This window comes from Dermacentor albipictus, chromosome 1 (assembly GCF_038994185.2).
Source record: "Dermacentor albipictus isolate Rhodes 1998 colony chromosome 1, USDA_Dalb.pri_finalv2, whole genome shotgun sequence".
NCBI classification, from domain to species: Eukaryota; Metazoa; Arthropoda; class Arachnida; order Ixodida; family Ixodidae; genus Dermacentor; species Dermacentor albipictus.
The window spans coordinates 410,024,843-410,042,252 of record NC_091821.1 but is presented as its reverse complement, the minus strand read 5'-3'; the positions used below and the strand labels follow the sequence as shown (position 1 = coordinate 410,042,252).

General features: G+C 45.4%; 1 protein-coding gene across 14 annotated transcripts in view; it reads right to left on the bottom strand.

The window, feature by feature from the left end:
• Nucleotides 1-17,410, bottom strand: part of LOC135918168 (neuroligin-4, Y-linked-like) — a 694,509-nt gene that overhangs the window by 12,261 nt on the left and 664,838 nt on the right. For all 14 annotated transcript variants that reach the window (XM_070532204.1, XM_070532198.1, XM_070532197.1 and 11 more), the window contains 5 exons: nt 16,182-16,666; nt 10,956-11,068; nt 4,136-4,431; nt 2,730-2,942; nt 457-642 (listed from right to left, as the gene is read on the bottom strand). In XM_070532204.1, coding sequence (XP_070388305.1) covers nt 457-642; nt 2,730-2,942; nt 4,136-4,431; nt 10,956-11,068; nt 16,182-16,666 — 1,293 coding nt within the window. The remainder of the gene's footprint in view (nt 1-456; nt 643-2,729; nt 2,943-4,135; nt 4,432-10,955; nt 11,069-16,181; nt 16,667-17,410) is intronic.

The window sequence follows — 17,410 nt, the reverse complement described above, 5'->3', positions numbered from 1 at the left end:
AACTGCGCTTCCTGAGCCAGTTTTTCATCAATTTACGCATGCATTCGGTATCTGGGACATGCACACTTGGCCGCAACTATTCCTTGCAGAAAATAAAAAAACCACTACTTTTTAGTAAGTGTGAGAGCCCTTGAAGCTCAAATTAGGAACAAAATAAGGGCCATAGGCAACCTGCGAAGGTCTCTTATTTAAAGTACCACCTCGAATACTCATCGGGGCAGACGGGGCAGACGCTCACTACTGCTGCTGTGAATATCGGCGATCTAAATTGCATAACATGTGTCTGTACGGCACCATCACGGAAAGCTCGTTAATATTTGGCTATAATATGCGTTTATTATATACACTAAAAGTATCATTATATTATATAATACATTATAAAAGCCATTTTCCCAGAAAACGCACCAAACGAGACCTTTGGTAGCGACACGCAGTCGAAAAATGGCGTGCACGGACCTTGGGTGGCGCGACGGCTAGGCAGCCGGTGACGACCGCGGGCGCGCTCTGGTAGTCCAGGTGCTCGCAGCCCCCGGCGCACGGGGACGCCGGAGGGGGTCGCTTGAGCGTGCCACTGCCGGCCAGGATGGAGGCTGGCTGCGACGGCGGGGACCCGCGGCCCAGCTCGTCACCCAGGCGCGGAGGCTGCAACGGACGCGCGTGGATTACTACAGTGGCCGAACACCGAAGTGGTCACAGTGAGGAACCGTTGCGTTCTCCCGGCCAACCGAGCATGCTTATTGAGAGGCTGAAGAAAAAAAAATAGCGAACGCTGCACATGACAGCGCTCTAAAGGGACTGTTGTCGGAGCTGCTCTAGTAGGAATCGCAATCTTAATCAGTGCGCAAGAAATGGATCAATAATTTCTGTTTTATTCATTCATACTCCGATACTTTACAAGTTCTTAGCAGGGTGGGCGCACAATATAGAAATGAACATCCGTTGAAACAGCAAACATAATTCTAAAAGGAATCATAAATCAGTTTGTAGTACGAATCACAAGTCAATATCAAGGAACAGAAATGTAGAAATATAAGATACAATTGCAACAAAAGCATATAATGTAATAGAAAGATGCAACAAAATTAAAAATAATTTTAATACATTTGTAGCGATGCTTGTCATACTCCATCATTAGTTAGATCATTCGAGTCTGGAATCATTCTGAGGGAAATAAGAATAATTATACGACTTATTTCTTGCGTTTAATGGTGACGCTGTAAACTCGTGTCCGTGTCTTGTGTTATGCCCGGTGGAATACGATACAATGCTGGACATGTTAAAATTGTGTTGATCTTTGATTAATAGAAAAAAAATATTTAACGACAGACGCGGTCTCTATGAAAGACTGGAAGCAAACCACTTAGTTTAAGTAGATGAGTGATAGATCAGCCGAATGCCAGCCTTATAGCACCTCTGAACCGGCTGTCATAAACCTGTATCATCGTAGAAAATTTCCTGTCGACCGTAACCATGCACAATACCCGACATGGTATGTGTGCATTTTGGTCTATGCCGCCTGTGTTATATTGTTCGACAGATATTCGCTGGTTCCTGACTTGAAAATCTAAGAACCGCTTAGACTACCAAAGTGTGAAGTAACCGCATTGTGCCACCTGTCGCTCGTTACCTCGTTTACTGAGCCATACTCGTTCATAATTGAATGTGCCGACCTGTAACACTTGCGGCTCTGAAGGAACCATCGTACATGTACGGTGCATCTCCCCACGTTACAGTACGGGAAGGCGATGGCTGTGTACCACCTGAGTTTTACTTGACAGCCGGCCACTGTCATAGGAGAAAAATGCTCGGACAGTGGTACCAATGGACGAGTGCTCTAAAGGCAGGTAGAGCACTTGTTCTTTTCCTGTGATCTATGGGCCTGCGATATAGGCTGTGATAGTGATGTATGCCACTTTAATTTTGTGTCCCGATTTCTGCTTCGACACCCATTTTTTATTGCTACCCTCTACAGGGACATACCGAACTTTGCATGGTTAGCCTCCTTGCTATTTGACAGCCGCGACAAGTAAATTTTATTTTGTCCGTAGATTTAAAATGCAAGTATGAGTCATAAGTTTCAGCTCTAGATTACAAGACGCAAGCGATCAAGGAACACAGCAATTAGTAAATAAAGGAAACTGCAAAATCATGCACTCGATAAGCCAAGATATCTAGATGCTTCCGTTAAGAGTACCCACTCAAACAGCAACCTTCCTTATTTGAAGTTTTCCACACTACCAGACATCTAGAGGCTATATAATGCCAGCTAGAAGAAATGATCTATTTCTATAGGAATTTGTGGTTTCCCTTAAAGCCTCTAGAGCGTCCTTTGAGTCCGCTGACCACAAAAGGGTGGGCACAATTTTGTGCTTACATGAGGTTCCAAAAAAAATTCGGAGCTCTTCTTGAGTGAATATTGTCGCTCGAACAATCGATCAAATCATATATATATATATATATATATATATATATATATATATATATATATATATATATATGTATATATATATACATGAGAGAGAGGTAGGACGTGACACTGTTCCACTGTTCAATCGTAGTCGCCACGCCACTTTAAATATTTGCACTCTTTTGTTTTGACGCTGCACAGAAATGTCATACTGCAAGCACCAAACCAACCGGCGCGTTAGCAGGTGCACATGTATCTAGCATTGTTGACGTGCAAGTACGAAGGGTCGCATTGAACTGGCCACTCTAATAGTGTTGCCCACCTCGAACGGCCTCTTCTTAGACTTGTCGGTGGCCCGGCCCGCCTTGTCCCGCTGGTAGTAGACGCCGGCGAAGATGAGCACGTTGAGGATGAGAAGCGAGCAGCCCACAGCGATGGTGACTCCTAGCGCCGTAGAGTAGCCGCCCTGGGGCATGGCCATGGCCTCCGTCTGGCTCGGGTCACCGGGAGTTGTGACGCCGCCACGGCCGCCATCCTACAGACACGCCAGTGCAGCGCGAACGTGAAACTCTCCTCCACCATGCTAAAGGTGACACGAGCCCATGCAGCCAGCTTAGCGTCAGGCGCATGGACTTTGATCACAAGCTCATGTGGGTAATATTGTTTCTCAGTCAATGTGGTATGTCTCATTGTGGCTCTGCATACCCGGCCACAATCGCGCGCATGATCATAAATTGAAAGCCCTGAAACTGCAAAGCGAAAGGGCTTAGAGCAAACTAATTTCTCGGAAATATTTGGCTCGGCCCTTTATTGAAGACGTGCTGGTTAACTATGCTGTTAGACACTGGTTGCGAAACGACTCTCCAGAAACTAGGCGTCGTTAAACGCCATTTTATACTTACATTCACACCTAGTTAAACCAATACACCCTTTTTAACGTTACATGGCCAGAAGTAAATCGGCTAAACTTTAAGAAGAGAAAGAAAGAGTAATTGGGAAGCAGTTAGGAATTTAGGTATGGTAACTCCTCCTTTTAACCCAGTTTCCCATCCATCAAGTTGTATTCGTTATAAGCAGTACTTTATTTTTAAAGCAGGGAAGTTATGAAGGAGCTATAGTTACGCGTGTATACACTCCAGCAACGCTGAAGCCTTTAACTCAAACATAGCATCAACCATGCACTCGACAGTGGTGACCCTAGAATGGTGAAATTCTGCTAACGCCTTCTAATAGCTGCCTCGTCTCTCACTTATAATGTGATACAGTTAGTCTAGAGGAGTTGCCGCAACGTGGCGGATTGGAATTTGCCGCGATCCTTGCATAACCTCCCCTTCCCTCCTTCCACTCTTCATGTTTGTGGCAAGAAGCCGCAAGGGTCTTAATGTATGCTGCATTAACAGGTCCAGTACGAATTTCCCACTTCGCGCTTCGTACTACGTGTAGTCAAGTGCTGCTACGCTTCGAATAATCTGATCCAAAATACATGCACGGCTATCAGGATCAAGAAACTGTTCTAACAAAAGAATAGTTCGAGTAAAGTGATTTTGTTAAAACGCTTAAAAAATAATAGTAATGACTGCGTGAAGCATCACATGTCTAAACGCGTAAGAAATACGACCCGTCGTGCCCTGTAGCTGTTGGCTGCCGTAAGCGATAATTACACGACGCCTTGAAACGAAATTTTCCGCCTTACTGCTCCGCGATGGATTAGTATAGCGTTCCTCGTACCTGTGCCCCTTTTCCAGCACGCGCTCCTCCACTGGTTGTGAGCGGCCCGCCGCCGCCCGAATTGGAGTCCATGGTGGAGTGCGGCAGCGAGGGCGTGGGCGAAGGTGACATGGGAGGCGGCGGAGGCGGCACCTCGCGCACCACGCCGTCGTACGAGGCCACGTTCTCGAAGTCCTCGAGCAAGTGGTGGGACCGGGGCACGTCGCCGCCACCCGCGCGGTGAAGTTTGGGGATCAGCTGCGTCCACACCGACAGTCGGTGCGCGTGATAGTGGTCTCGCACCTTGGACTTGGTGCCTGCGTGCGTGACCGTTCGGCATCCAATCTACCGCCATTCTATAGCGATATACGAAATAGTGAGACAGGAGACAAACCGAAAGGTTCTTGGCATAATACCGCAACGGAAAGGACTTGCGATAGCAAGATCACGCCTCCCCTGCGCCTCTACACAGTCAACCTACATTGTCCATAACAGTGTTTAGCAGTGTTGTTTAGACATGGTACACCCATAGTGAATATGAAGGTGTAATAATAACAATATATGGGGTTTTACGCGCCAAAACCACTTTCTGATTATGAGGCACGCCGTAGTGGAGGACTCCGGAAATTTCGACCACCTGGGGTTCTTTAACGTGCACCTAAATCTAGTAATATGAAGGTGTCAAAGAAAGATCGCGCATTGTATTATTTAAGAAAGGAAGCCCCCAAGGTACATAAAACGATATGGCACGAATCAGTGAGAAATTTGCGTAAAACCTTGTATTGCAAACAAATTGTGGTGTGATAATGTATCTGAATGCACGCACACATGTGGACTCGCAGGAGACTTAAGGAGCCAGTGCAAGCGTTAAGTGGAACTTTCAAGAAAAGTAAGTGACTGTCATTGCGCATCACTACGTTCAGCATGACTGCAAAAGTCATGGACTACAAATCGATTTAAATTGCACGGACACTCCTTCGCAATGCCTTCAAATTTAGACAGATGTAATAACGAATAGTCGTTAGCTACAATGTACTCTTTTCAACATGACGCTTCTATGTCTCTTGCATCGAACATTCTTTTTTATACCTCAATTCTCCTAGCCCCTCAACATGTGTTAAAGCACCTGCCTTTCCAATAAAGATGTCATTTCTGCATTCTTACTTTGTAGTTCACATTTGCTAATTTCAATTTATGGTAATGATGGGTCAAGTGAGGGATAGCAAGCACGAAAATGATACACATGTTTCTATAATTTTTGGGTTTTCTTTGGAATATATATTTTAATATAAAATTTATTAGCGTTTCTCTCTTCCGGACCATCTCTAGATATCATCGCTTCGGCACCTAAGTCGGTTATGTTACGTTAGGTTAGGTTAGGTCAGGTGTAACTGCGCAGCACGTTTTAAGGGACGTCGCGTTAAAGCGCTCCGGCGCACTTTTCACCAGATTGGGGTAGGGGGAGGGGGGGGGTGCGCTATAACGTAATCCCAAGTAACGTTAACGTAGCGTTCTTGCATTCTGCCCGAATTGGAATGAGGCCGGCACGGTGGGCACTAAAACCCGGGACTTTGCGCTCCACATTTCAACATCGTAGCCACTAAGCCACGCGGAGGATGTCAGCTAGATACACATAATAAAATATCGTTAAATTGAATACAGAACAATTATTTCTAGAACGATAAAATTATTTAGAGCTATTTCGCGGCTACACAACTTTCCGCTTTTTTTTAAGAGTTTGGTCGGCGGTTTTACAGAGAAGCATGTCTTCTTCTAGGTGGTTGGCATTCTAGTTGTCGTCGTCCATGGCAAAGATATGGCCCGACCCCGAAGGTAGTGCAATACTGGGCCACCCCGGAGTGGAAGTGGCGCAGGCTTGAAGCACTCCGCAATGTAAAGTCAGAAGTGCATAAATTCTTTAGAATCACGCATACAACATACCGAACATTCGTTTTATTTAATGACAAGCATCCGAACCACATAATTGACAATAAGGCGCTCCTAATAACAAAGCGAACCACGTAGTGCTTTCCGCATACATTTCCCGGTAAAGACCACTGTTGTGCAAAATGCCGCGGCGACGGCAGCTTGCGATGTGGGGAGCGAAGTCACTTGCATTTTGCATATAGAAAAACCAGCCTAACAATTTACTTCATTGTTGTCGCAGCCCTGCTATGGGTAGGCAACGCATACTTAGGACATTCGAGGAGCAGCTTGAATACGAGGAGCGGCAAAAGGAAAAAAACAAACGGCAATACGACAAGCGGTGGTGTGCTATCAAAATTACCGTTACTCTCATTACTACCATAATTCTAAATAAGCTTCGGTACCATTACTCCAAAGCAATAAAGCATCGCATACCCCCTCAGCAATTTCAGTGATGGCTGTCAACAGCTTTGCTGGACATCCCTTTCGCACCGCTGGGACGGCGAGTAATTATTTTTTTAACACACTAATTTGCGCCCCTTCAAAATTTGTAAACTATTCAAATCGCAATATATGGAATATCTGAGAGGGTTCAAAAGAGAAAAGATTTTATAGCACATGTAAGATATATCGGGACCGTGTAATAGGTAGGGTGATGATAATCACCTGGGAGCATTCTGCCATGGCGTCTATGGGGACGGAGGTACTGATTATCATGACTTCATTATTCTACCAACTCACTAAGAGTAGTGTTCTCTTTGTTTCACTACTGCTACTAATGTTGAACAGCCAGGTGGCATGCGCACGTAAGCCTCTTCACTTCTGCGAGCTTGATATCTGCAAAATGGGGTTTAAGGGGACTCAAAGCGTCCACCTATCTGAGTGAACACCACCCGTATGCATCAAGCATGGCATGCAAAGTATATTGCCTTGATATGAGTGTTCGCTGGTCTATAAGAGATTGTCTTCAATGGGATCTTCAACGAAAAAGTGGACGGCGATAATTGAGATACAGGATCTCTAGTAGTCCTCTAGCTATTTATTTGTAAGGTTGTTTATTGTGTTTTCTTGCTTACTTCGCATATCGTCATATTTCGGGTGCTATTTCTTTCACTGGCAGTGCACGCCACTGCTCACAACGTATTGTGGGGGAATGACTGCGCAAAAAGACAAAGCAAGAAAGAAACACTCCTGCCAGAGGTTGAAGACGACCACCTAAACAATGGCTCTCTCTCTACGCATATATATATACATAGTTGTTATCGAATAACATCATATTATATATATATATATATATATATATATATATATATATATATATATATATATATATATATATATATATATATATATATATATATATATATATATATATATATGTATTCGATAACCACGCAAGTGTGCTATCAATACGCTCCTGACCCTAGTAGAGTACCTGATATCCTGGTCACAATATGATGTTATGCGATTATAATTATTTTTACTTTACTTTTACTCCCACGTCTAGCAGCACGCTGCTGCATGGCTTTGCTGAAAAATCTATTGCGTTAAGCCAATGTTCACGGTTGGCCCATCATTTAGGACTGCACTTTGGTGATGAAAACGCTAAATTAGATCCTGGCGCTATCACACAATAGGTGGAAAAGCAAACAAAAAAATAATTCGAACTTCTTTTAGTCGGGGCGCACGTTTCATGGTGGCGTCCACGGTTTATTCTGCGCACATTTTGCCACGCGCCAAGAGAGATCAAATGTCAATCAAGAATAAATAATTGTTGGAGTTTGTGACCGTAGAGAGAAAAAAAAAACGGGAGATAAGCCGTTTCATTGTCTCTTCGCTTGAGGCTGTCAGGCCCCGTCCTACTATACAATGAGCGTTCCGGGAAATTCGAGACCAGCTCTCGGAGGATTCTAAGGCACGTACACGGGAGCTGGCATTCAAAGGCGCTTCAAATTTCAACGCCGAAGGGAAGTGCAGGCAGACAGCAATCATTTGAGTCATTGGAGGCATTATGCATTACTCACTTGAATGAAACCTGAGCGCCCCGGCGAAGTGGTACAATAAGAAGGTAGGCACGTACGCAGGATATTTTTTCTCGGGAGGGGGGGGGGGGGGGTCCACTCAAGGTAACTTTTCTATGCAAATGAGGATTGCGCGTACATTTACTAGTACAAATGTGAATTGGGAATACATAACGCCAACCATTCGCCATAAGAACGCGTAAACCCGCAAAGATAAGTGAAATAAGGTGTATCTGACAGGAGATACACCTCCCCTTTACTTGGCGCACAAGGACGTTTAATGGATTCACACAGGAAAGAATCGTAAAATGAAGATTACTATAGCATAATGCAATTTAAAAAAAAAGCATTTGGCAACTGAGGCACATGGACAGCGCGGGGTTGTGTTACTCCGCCGGCCAATCACAGAACCAAAAAAAATTGTCGTCATGCGGCCTTTTCAAATTGGCGTCGTACTTGATACCCCCGAGCGCTTGCTGTTCTTGAGTCAAAAGCGTGCCAGTTTGAGCGAGTTGGTATGTCATGACTATTTAAGGCTTGTAGCGCAGCTCTTCAGTTCTTGAGTCTTTTCATCGGCGGAAGGAATGAGGTGTGCAACAGACATGGACAACGGGTATGTATTCTGAGGATTTCGTTCTTAAAAGGCCTGTGGTATAGTTCACTTCACTGCTGACCCCATATTACTTATGAAACTTCACTCCCAACGTAAGTAAAGCTTGACAATAAATATTTGCACCAAAGCAAGCATTTTATTTCAGTTAAATAAAGAATTAGGCTTTCGCCATTCCACTATAAAAGGCGAGGTAAAACATATAAAATTACAGCCCTATAGTTTTATTTCTGTGGTCACCGCCTTATTTAAGTAACAGGGAACGTTTGAAGTGCCAATTATTTGCAGCCTCGCGAAGGAATAGTGGCTGGCGGTTATGAGGGCGTAGGCGAGGCTTCACTGCAGACTTTCCAACTTTAGAAGCGTTTTTTAATCAGATCTGGAAGAATTGTAGAGAAATATATGTTTGCGGAGCAATCAGTTCTTTTGGATCCCTCGTTTACTGCTCTGCGAAGTTAAGTACCCAAACCGACTCGTATTGTTATGTGGGAAGTTGCGTAATGATGCGTGGCCACCTGTCCCGTACAACCGCGTAGAGCGCAGGACGCTGCGATTCTAGACGTATAGCGCCCACCGCGGAAGGTTAGAAAAAGACCCACATAAGCGCAGCAGAGAAAGTGGCTTCGTCAGGCGACTCGGATGATAACTGTAGAAGCCTCATTGAAAACACAGGGAATTGTCCTCCATTTCCGGTGGCATTTTCTCTACTTTGTTTTGAAATAAAATGATGTTGATCCATAAATATTTTTATAAACATCAGTTAAATTTGTTCATTTTTGCTTTTGCTTCCTGTTTGGCTGTTGCCCTGGCTCTCTCCCCTAGTATATCGCCTAATTTCTCAACTCCTTTCGACTCTTTATTCCAGTTGCCAATTTTGCACGAAACGTGCTGTACAATTAGGGAAAACCAGACGAGGTAATGGGTGACAGTCATATTGATTATGGGTTTAACGGTTATTGAAGGGTTTGATCATGGACACTGTCTCGCATTATCTTGTGTTCCACGTTATATTACCCATATCGCGTGTATGTGATTCCGAGGATCTGCCAGCGTCGCGGCGAGCCGTCACTCGAGGAAATTATGAAGCGAAAGGAAAAGTCAAACGCAACTGGCGTTTTGCCCGGTCGCAACTCGTTCCACGAGCATACAGACCAGCTGACCACGTATGAAATCACTTTCCTGGTCCCTGGATGAGCCTAAACAAAGAGGTTGAACCAACGAAGCAACATCGATGCGGGTGACCATTGTATAGATGGTGACAACTTAACGTCTCTCGAGGTAATCGCGCGGGCACCGAATCGATGAGAAAATTGACCTTCACACCCCAGAAGAGACTAATAACTACCGCCGTACAAAAGGAGTGAAAAAGGCAGCAAAATGTTGGCCGCCGAATAGCTGTCAGGTCTCAGCATTGATTTGGCGGCGCTTTAGGAATGTGTCTGAGGAGTGGTTGCGTGGGGAGGGGAGGGGCGGGGAGTATGCCGCTTAATTTCGGGAGGTGAGGCAGGCGAAATTCTTGCACTTTTCTTTGAGCAGGTACCCAGGGTGGGGGGGGGGGTGGAGGAAGCCCCCTGGGTACGTGTGTGTAAAAACGTATAAAAAGATACAGCACGGTGACACACACTCATGACTGTGCCCGGCAACAGGAAACTCAGATTAAGGCTTAAGCTTTTCCTGACATGGTGTTTCTCCTTGTCGGTTTGATCTTTGGAGGCAAGATTCGCTCGTGAAGGAGGTTCTATACTTGTGTACCAAAAAAGTAATTATAGTAATACTTATTCGGCCATCGAGGTTTCTTGCCTGATTATTCTCGGCCACTCGAAACCTTATCGTGCAAACACTTTGCATTCAGGAACAGTTGCACTTGCGCAAAAGCGTTGCTTTCCTGGATTTATTGCTCGGGACGCAGCCTTTTGCTCATAATGGCCCGTGAGATTGAGCACCAGACCTTGGCTCCTTCACACTTTTGTGCACGAACAGTGGTTATTCAAAAACGATGTGTTTTGAATAAGGCTATGGTTATGCTGTAAAAATGTGGTACAATTAAGCAGATTTTTTTAAGCTAGAACGCGTGGAACCTCTCCCGTGCTGCTATGCCGTTCATTCATGTACAGCTTGACATCAGTCTATACGGGCAGCACATTTGTTGTGTCGCCGAGGGCAAGGTTTACAAAACGGTGATTCTTACGCAGTCATAACAGATAATGGCGCTTACACTGTGCAGGTACTGTGCGTTATTTTTATTTTGCGCTACTGAATGACAATGCTAAAATACGACACTTACCCAAAGTGAGGTACTTTTGATGCACTGGATCATAGGCAGGCCAGCCGACTTTTTCACCACGGCCACCTTTGCTGCGCTCGGATTCCGTTTCCGTGGTAGTGAAGTTTGGTGAACTGCAAGGTAAACAACGAAACATTTTTAAAGATTTGTCATGAATTTGGAGTATTCTCTAGGAACAGCCGTTAACAAATGCCTCATTGTTCCAATGTGTTCATCTCATTTCTGCACCGCATATCACTGTCCTTTCTTCTTGATTAACAGTGTCAAGTGCAGAGAAAATTACATCGAATATTAAAGAAATACGTCGGGGCTGAGGCAATTTTTGAGACAGAAAGGGATAAAATTTACGGTTATCCGGAGCACATATTGCACTGTATGTGAATCGAAGCTTTCGTAAACTATGTAATTAAATAATGTGCAACTCTTTTATACAAGCCATTTGCAGCATAGCGATTAAATGCCTACTCACGTAGGTGGTAATGAGCGGAGCACCCCTGCATTTGACCCATGCGACCGCGAATTACGCTGTCTCCGAGATCTGCTCATTTTGCTCTACATCTATGTTCCACTCACTGTACTATTGCACGATCGCTCTCTCTTCCTTCCGCTCTTTTTCGGTTTTTATACCCCAACTCCTTATCCCCGTCCAAAGCATTTAACCTGAACTACATCTGGTTAATCTCCCCGTCTTTCTATGCATGCTTTCCCTCTGTCGCTCTTTTTCTCCCTCCCTCTCCCTCTCGAAGTTAGGCGCATTTTCATGTTTCCCGATAGCCAGGACTGGCCCACTTTTCTCGGCGACGAACTGACCAAGCAGGTGCGCGAAATCTCGGGAAAGTAAGTACTGAAAGCTTGGTTTCAATAAAGGAATTTTGCGCTTGAAAGCGTGATAATTGTGGCAGTGAGGATATTTAGGTAGTTCTTCTTGTCTCCCTGCACAGTTCCGTAGAAAACAAACGCGGCCACTGGCACATCCATGGGGGTAGAACAGATTGGGCTATACGTATAAGCCAAATCGCTATGCGAGTGCCTTCCTGTCTGTGAGCTCCTGGACACGACAGCAGCAGCAGCAGCCTCGGCCACAAAAGTCCGGGACGGTTTCCTGAGGAACTTCGCTTTAAAATATTTATTTTTTCTCTATTCTTCACTTTAACGAAGCGCACGAGGACACTGCTCAGGTTTCGCTAGAATCTGCACACCTACGGAGGTCAATGGAGATTCAGCAAGTCTCATAATATGTCCAAGAGAAGCATCCACATAATCGAAAACTAATACACGTCGAAAAGTTCGAAGAGTGCAGGTCACAATTAAACTTTTTGTTCGCAGCAGCAGTGGAGCAGGCGCAGCCGAAAACTTATTTCAGCGCAATGTTCTCTATTGCGACTTGCTAGCTGCTGGCACCATGAACCACGTAACCATGCACTGCTTGGCAGTTAATTTGCACAATGAATTTTCAGATACTACAATCGTGCATAGATGTTTGGTAAGCTACAACTTGTATGCTTTAGTGGTTGGTGCAGACAGGTGACGGTGGCCGTCATACGCTGAGTGCACTACACGAAACAGAAGAAAGCGGCATTACTAAATAAAACAAATGTTTCGGTGCTGGCCGTCAAAGAACAATGAAAGAACAATGACAAGGACAACCCATTTACTAACTAGGCATCCTCTGCGCCGCTAAGCCACAAGATAAATAAAAGGCGCGCAATCGAAAAGAATATACAGAGGTTGGCTAGAAAAAGAAATAAACATGCCCCTGCTTGGGTACTGAAAATATCAATAACAACACAATCTTCCAGAACATAGTACTAGACGTACGATTGCAATGTAAGTTTGATGATATCAAAGGAGCAAGACTATATTTTAGAAGCACGTAAGTGCACACAATTAGCGAATGCCAATATACAAAAGGATGTTTACGTCTCGCGACTATGAAGCACAGGTAACGGGTTGTTTACAACGTGTATCATGTTGTTCACATGGCTTATTTATTTGTTAAATTAGTAAGAAAATGACAAGCACGCATTCGAAAAAAAAAACTGGGCAGAAACACTCCAAGTTGACTACCAATGCAAGCGAATAGCACGAGCGAACAAGCTAGCAAGCGAGCGACTGCTACATCGTGTTCCTCCCTCCCCATCTTCCCCACAACACGAAATCACCAAATGTGACACGTGAAAGTCTCCCCTCCTTCTCCGCCCCTCCCCGTAATTTGGTTGCGTGAGATTATGCGCACTCTCCCCTGGCATCTTCGACTAGAAGTCAAGGGACGCAAATGGGCCCTATGAAGACAAGCTGAATACCGACTTAACATTCGATAAGCCGTCAAGCTGCACTTTCAGCGCCAACACAACCTCAAGGTCTAGTGTGTAAATAAATGGCGTTTTCAGCAATTTCACTGAAAGCGTGCAAGTATGCTTACAACTCCGGACCAAGCGACTTGACGCAATACGGCACCTATGATGCGACGAAGCGAGCATCGCCTCCATCGCCGCACATTTCATGTACAGTTCGGATGCTTACCATACAGTACGTTCATACGTATCGGCATTTCGCAGTCGCATATGATATGCGTTTGAAGTAACAAAAAAAAGATATTATTGTTGCGAAAAACGGAACACGATATCCAGGCGCGAAAAACTCAGTATGTTGCCCAACGCACGCCAGTTCTGCGTCTGTGATCAGGAAAAGATATGGCTGCTTCTGTTTCTGTACAAGCCAGTAGAGCCTCTCGTACTCAGCAATTCGTAAAGTGTCAAGTAGTAGTAGTATGAACTTGATTTTGTCCGAGATGGAGTTTAGAGAGGAGGGGAGTGGGAGGGCCCGTCCTCTTCTTCCTTAGGCGGCGGCCAGACCTTGCGCTTTGGCGGCGTCTTCGGCCATCTGGAAGACCCGCAGTTAGAGATCCAGGTCTGAGCTGAGCAGCGCAGTCCCCCACTGCTCTAGGGTAGTGATGGGAAGGGGAGGCAATAAGCTAGTACGTTTTCTGGTCCTTATCAGGGGACATGCCCCCATGATGTAGGGAAGATCGGCTCTACCTGCACATAATTTACAATCCGCTGTATATAGCCTGGAATAGAGGTAACTGTACGTCACTAGGTTTAGGAAAGTGTGCGTCTGTAAAAGGCGCCAGGTAACAGATTGCTTTTCTATCTAACTTTTTTGTGAGCGTCAAGGTATTGATACCTGGCTTGGTGGTATAATTGTAAAATTTCCGTGTAGGATACCATCCGGCCCCTGCCTGAGCTGCGGAGGGATTCGAACTGCTCATCGCAAGAGGTTGTCGTGCGGCCCCGGATGGCCAGTTTTCGCGCCGCGGAAGACGAGAGTGCGCCGGCGCCCAAACGAGTTGCGTCCATCTGCGCCGTGTTTCGGGTACCCTGGCCAGAATTTTGAGGGCTTCAGGCAAAATGCGCCCTTTCGCCAAATTTCGTATAGCTGTCTTTGAAATTATTTTTTTATTGCACAGAATAATTCAAACAGGAATGGAACATGGCAAACGGTGAACAAAAGCACCTAAAAGGCGTATCTGCTTGAAAATCAACGTTACTGTTATAGTCATTCTAGTTGTAGGTATAGTTCTAGCTGTAGCTCTGAATCCATCAATGTATGATTCCGCTTCGTTCTGTTAGTACTTTCTTCGTCGCGAAGCCACAGATACTATGCCTCTTTATTGTATCCGGAATATCAATAAAATATATTCTTCCAAGCAGCCTTAACAGCAGTCTAAATTGAAGATTTGAGAGTATAACATTAAAAACACATGCAATTCTTAGCAAATACGTTTTTGTGGCAAAGCAGCAGGGAAGCCTTCATCAATTTCAACCAGGAGAAGCCGAGACAGTTCTCGTATAGGCTGTCACGCCAATATAAATGTCATAATCTTAAATATAAACAGGGCCATAATTGTCCCAAGTGCAAACAAAGAAAAAACATTTTAAAAGTCCAGAAATCTACGCACAGAACCTTGCAACCCAGAAGACTGCGGAACACGGTAAACAGAACGTGCTATAAAAATATTCTCAGAAACCAGCCGCACACATACAGACACACATAACATAAAAGGGGCATTGCTCTGAGATTGAATGGAGTCCTATGGATTGAATAGCGAGCTGCTGGCACTCGCCGCATTGAAGTGAACCCATCTCTAGCGCAGTGAGAAAGCAGAAGAACAGAGCCAAGGTAGAACGGCGCCAGGACAGGGTCGAAGGAATTGTTTGATGCTTCTCTGTCTCTCAATCGATTCGCCGCAAATATTGCCAGAGAAGAAAGTCGAGGTGGAAGCAATTCCTCAAAGGTGAAAAAAATATATTGGAAGTGTCTTTTTTATGCTTTCAACAGGGCATCACCGTTACTTGCACCTTCTACTTATTGCAATGCTTATTTTCAACTCTTGGGCACTATATTCTCGCGGCATCATGATATTATTACTGTCCAAGTGTTCTTGCTTCTATCACGACAGATTCATTGATATGCAATGGTCATCGCCGAGTCCAGTGTTGAACATGGTGTAAACTTTGTGCGGCGGAACACGCTTGACAATCCAATGAAGACATCTTGGTGGAGACAATATCCTTTTCAGCAAGTGGTACTTTATTGGCAGGCAATTGATAGCCCCGTTGTTTTCCGTGCAGCAAGAACAACTACTCTAGTGAGAGTATACACTCGACCTGTCTAAACAAAACATGTGATAGCACATCTGATAACATTTGCATCTGGTTTGCATATTAGTGACGGCAGAAACTGACCTGCCATACCAGCTGATGTAGAACGCATGATGACGCTCATTAAATGATGCAGCGGACCGTTAGCCCCCTCGTGCAACCAAATACTATATATTAACACACGTACACACACACACGCATGCACCTCCACAAATACAAAAACACAGACACAACCATACGCACGCAGAAATAGTGCAACAGACCAAAATACAAACACACATAAGCATATGCGTGCACACACACACGCACACACACACGCTAACACACACATACACACACACAGAGAGAGAGAAACAACACACACACAAAGACAGATAAATACACACGCACGCACACACGCACGCACACACACACACACACAGAGAGAGAGAGAGAGAGAAACAACACTCACACAAAGACCGTGAAATACAAACAAACACACACATACACACAGGCACACACGCACACACACAAAACTAGTGTCCGTCGCATGAAGAAGCTGCCGATCACGGCCATCGCTCACCCTGTCCGGAAGAAGCGCACCCAGTAGGCCATGGTGGTCTCGGAGAGCGTGGCCTCCTGCTTGCTGTAGTTTCCGTACAGCGGCGCACCCGAGCCCAGCAGAGGTAAGCCAAGCACGTACGGCAGGTCTTCGCCGTGCACGCAGCCGTTCTTCTGGGCAAATGACGACTCGTCCGAGTGGTAGCCGAACAGGTAGAAGTGCGTCGTCGGCACGCGACCGCCGACCTTGCTGCCGCCTCCCTGCTGCTGTTTAGCTGCCTTGCGGGCGGCCCCGGCTGCAGCGTGGAGCGTGCCGGCTTCGACGACGGGCGCCACGACGAGCGCGTCGCTGAGCGCCTCAGCCGTCTCCTCGAGAATGCTGGCCGGGTGCTGCACCGACCGCGTCCAGTCCGTGTACTCGTTGACGACCGTCAGAAAGATCTCCTGCTGGTGGAAGCTGTACAGGTTGCGCACTAGCGTGCGCAGAAGACGGTCCCGCCGGTCCACCTGGGTTGGGGAGCCCATCCATTTCATTCGTTAGTTAGGGACGCATTGCCGAGCACTGGGAATGGAGAAGGAACACTAAAAAAGCATTGACACACATAAATTACCTGAACGCAGTCTTGGGACATTCTACCTGAGAAAAGCGTGATACTGAAACACGCAGTATTTGTAGGAAAATAATAAACAAAATGAGCCCTTTGTCAACATTTCTTTGCTCGTGGAACGACACGAAATCTTATGGTGTTCGTGAACCCACAGGAAACCGCATTCAATTCAAGATATCACTGCGACCCGGGATCTTGTGCTTAACTCTATATTAAACGTGCCACTTGGACATAGCAAGTGCATGAAGGCTTGCTGACTTCAGCACATTTAATATCTTGGATGGTTTTTCATAGAGTATTTTTGGAGTATTTTCATAGAAATACCACAGAAAAGCCCCACACCAGGCCGAGTTGAGAACTTTGGTTATACACCGGATGTTGTGAAGTACCGTTTTGGAATTATTTTACTCTGTGAATTTTTCAAATTCGTACGTCACTTGGGGCGGTAGCAGAAATTTAAATCTGGCGTCGCCATGCGGCCAGTACACAACCTCTACTGTCAGTATAGGTGCTTTTCACTTTTCCTCCATTCACGTTCGCAAGCCACATTTTTTCTTGCCTTATCGCATACCACAGCCGAGGAACCCAGGAACTTTTACGCCGCGACATCCACCTTCTCTCTCTCTCGTTTTTTCTTGTTCCC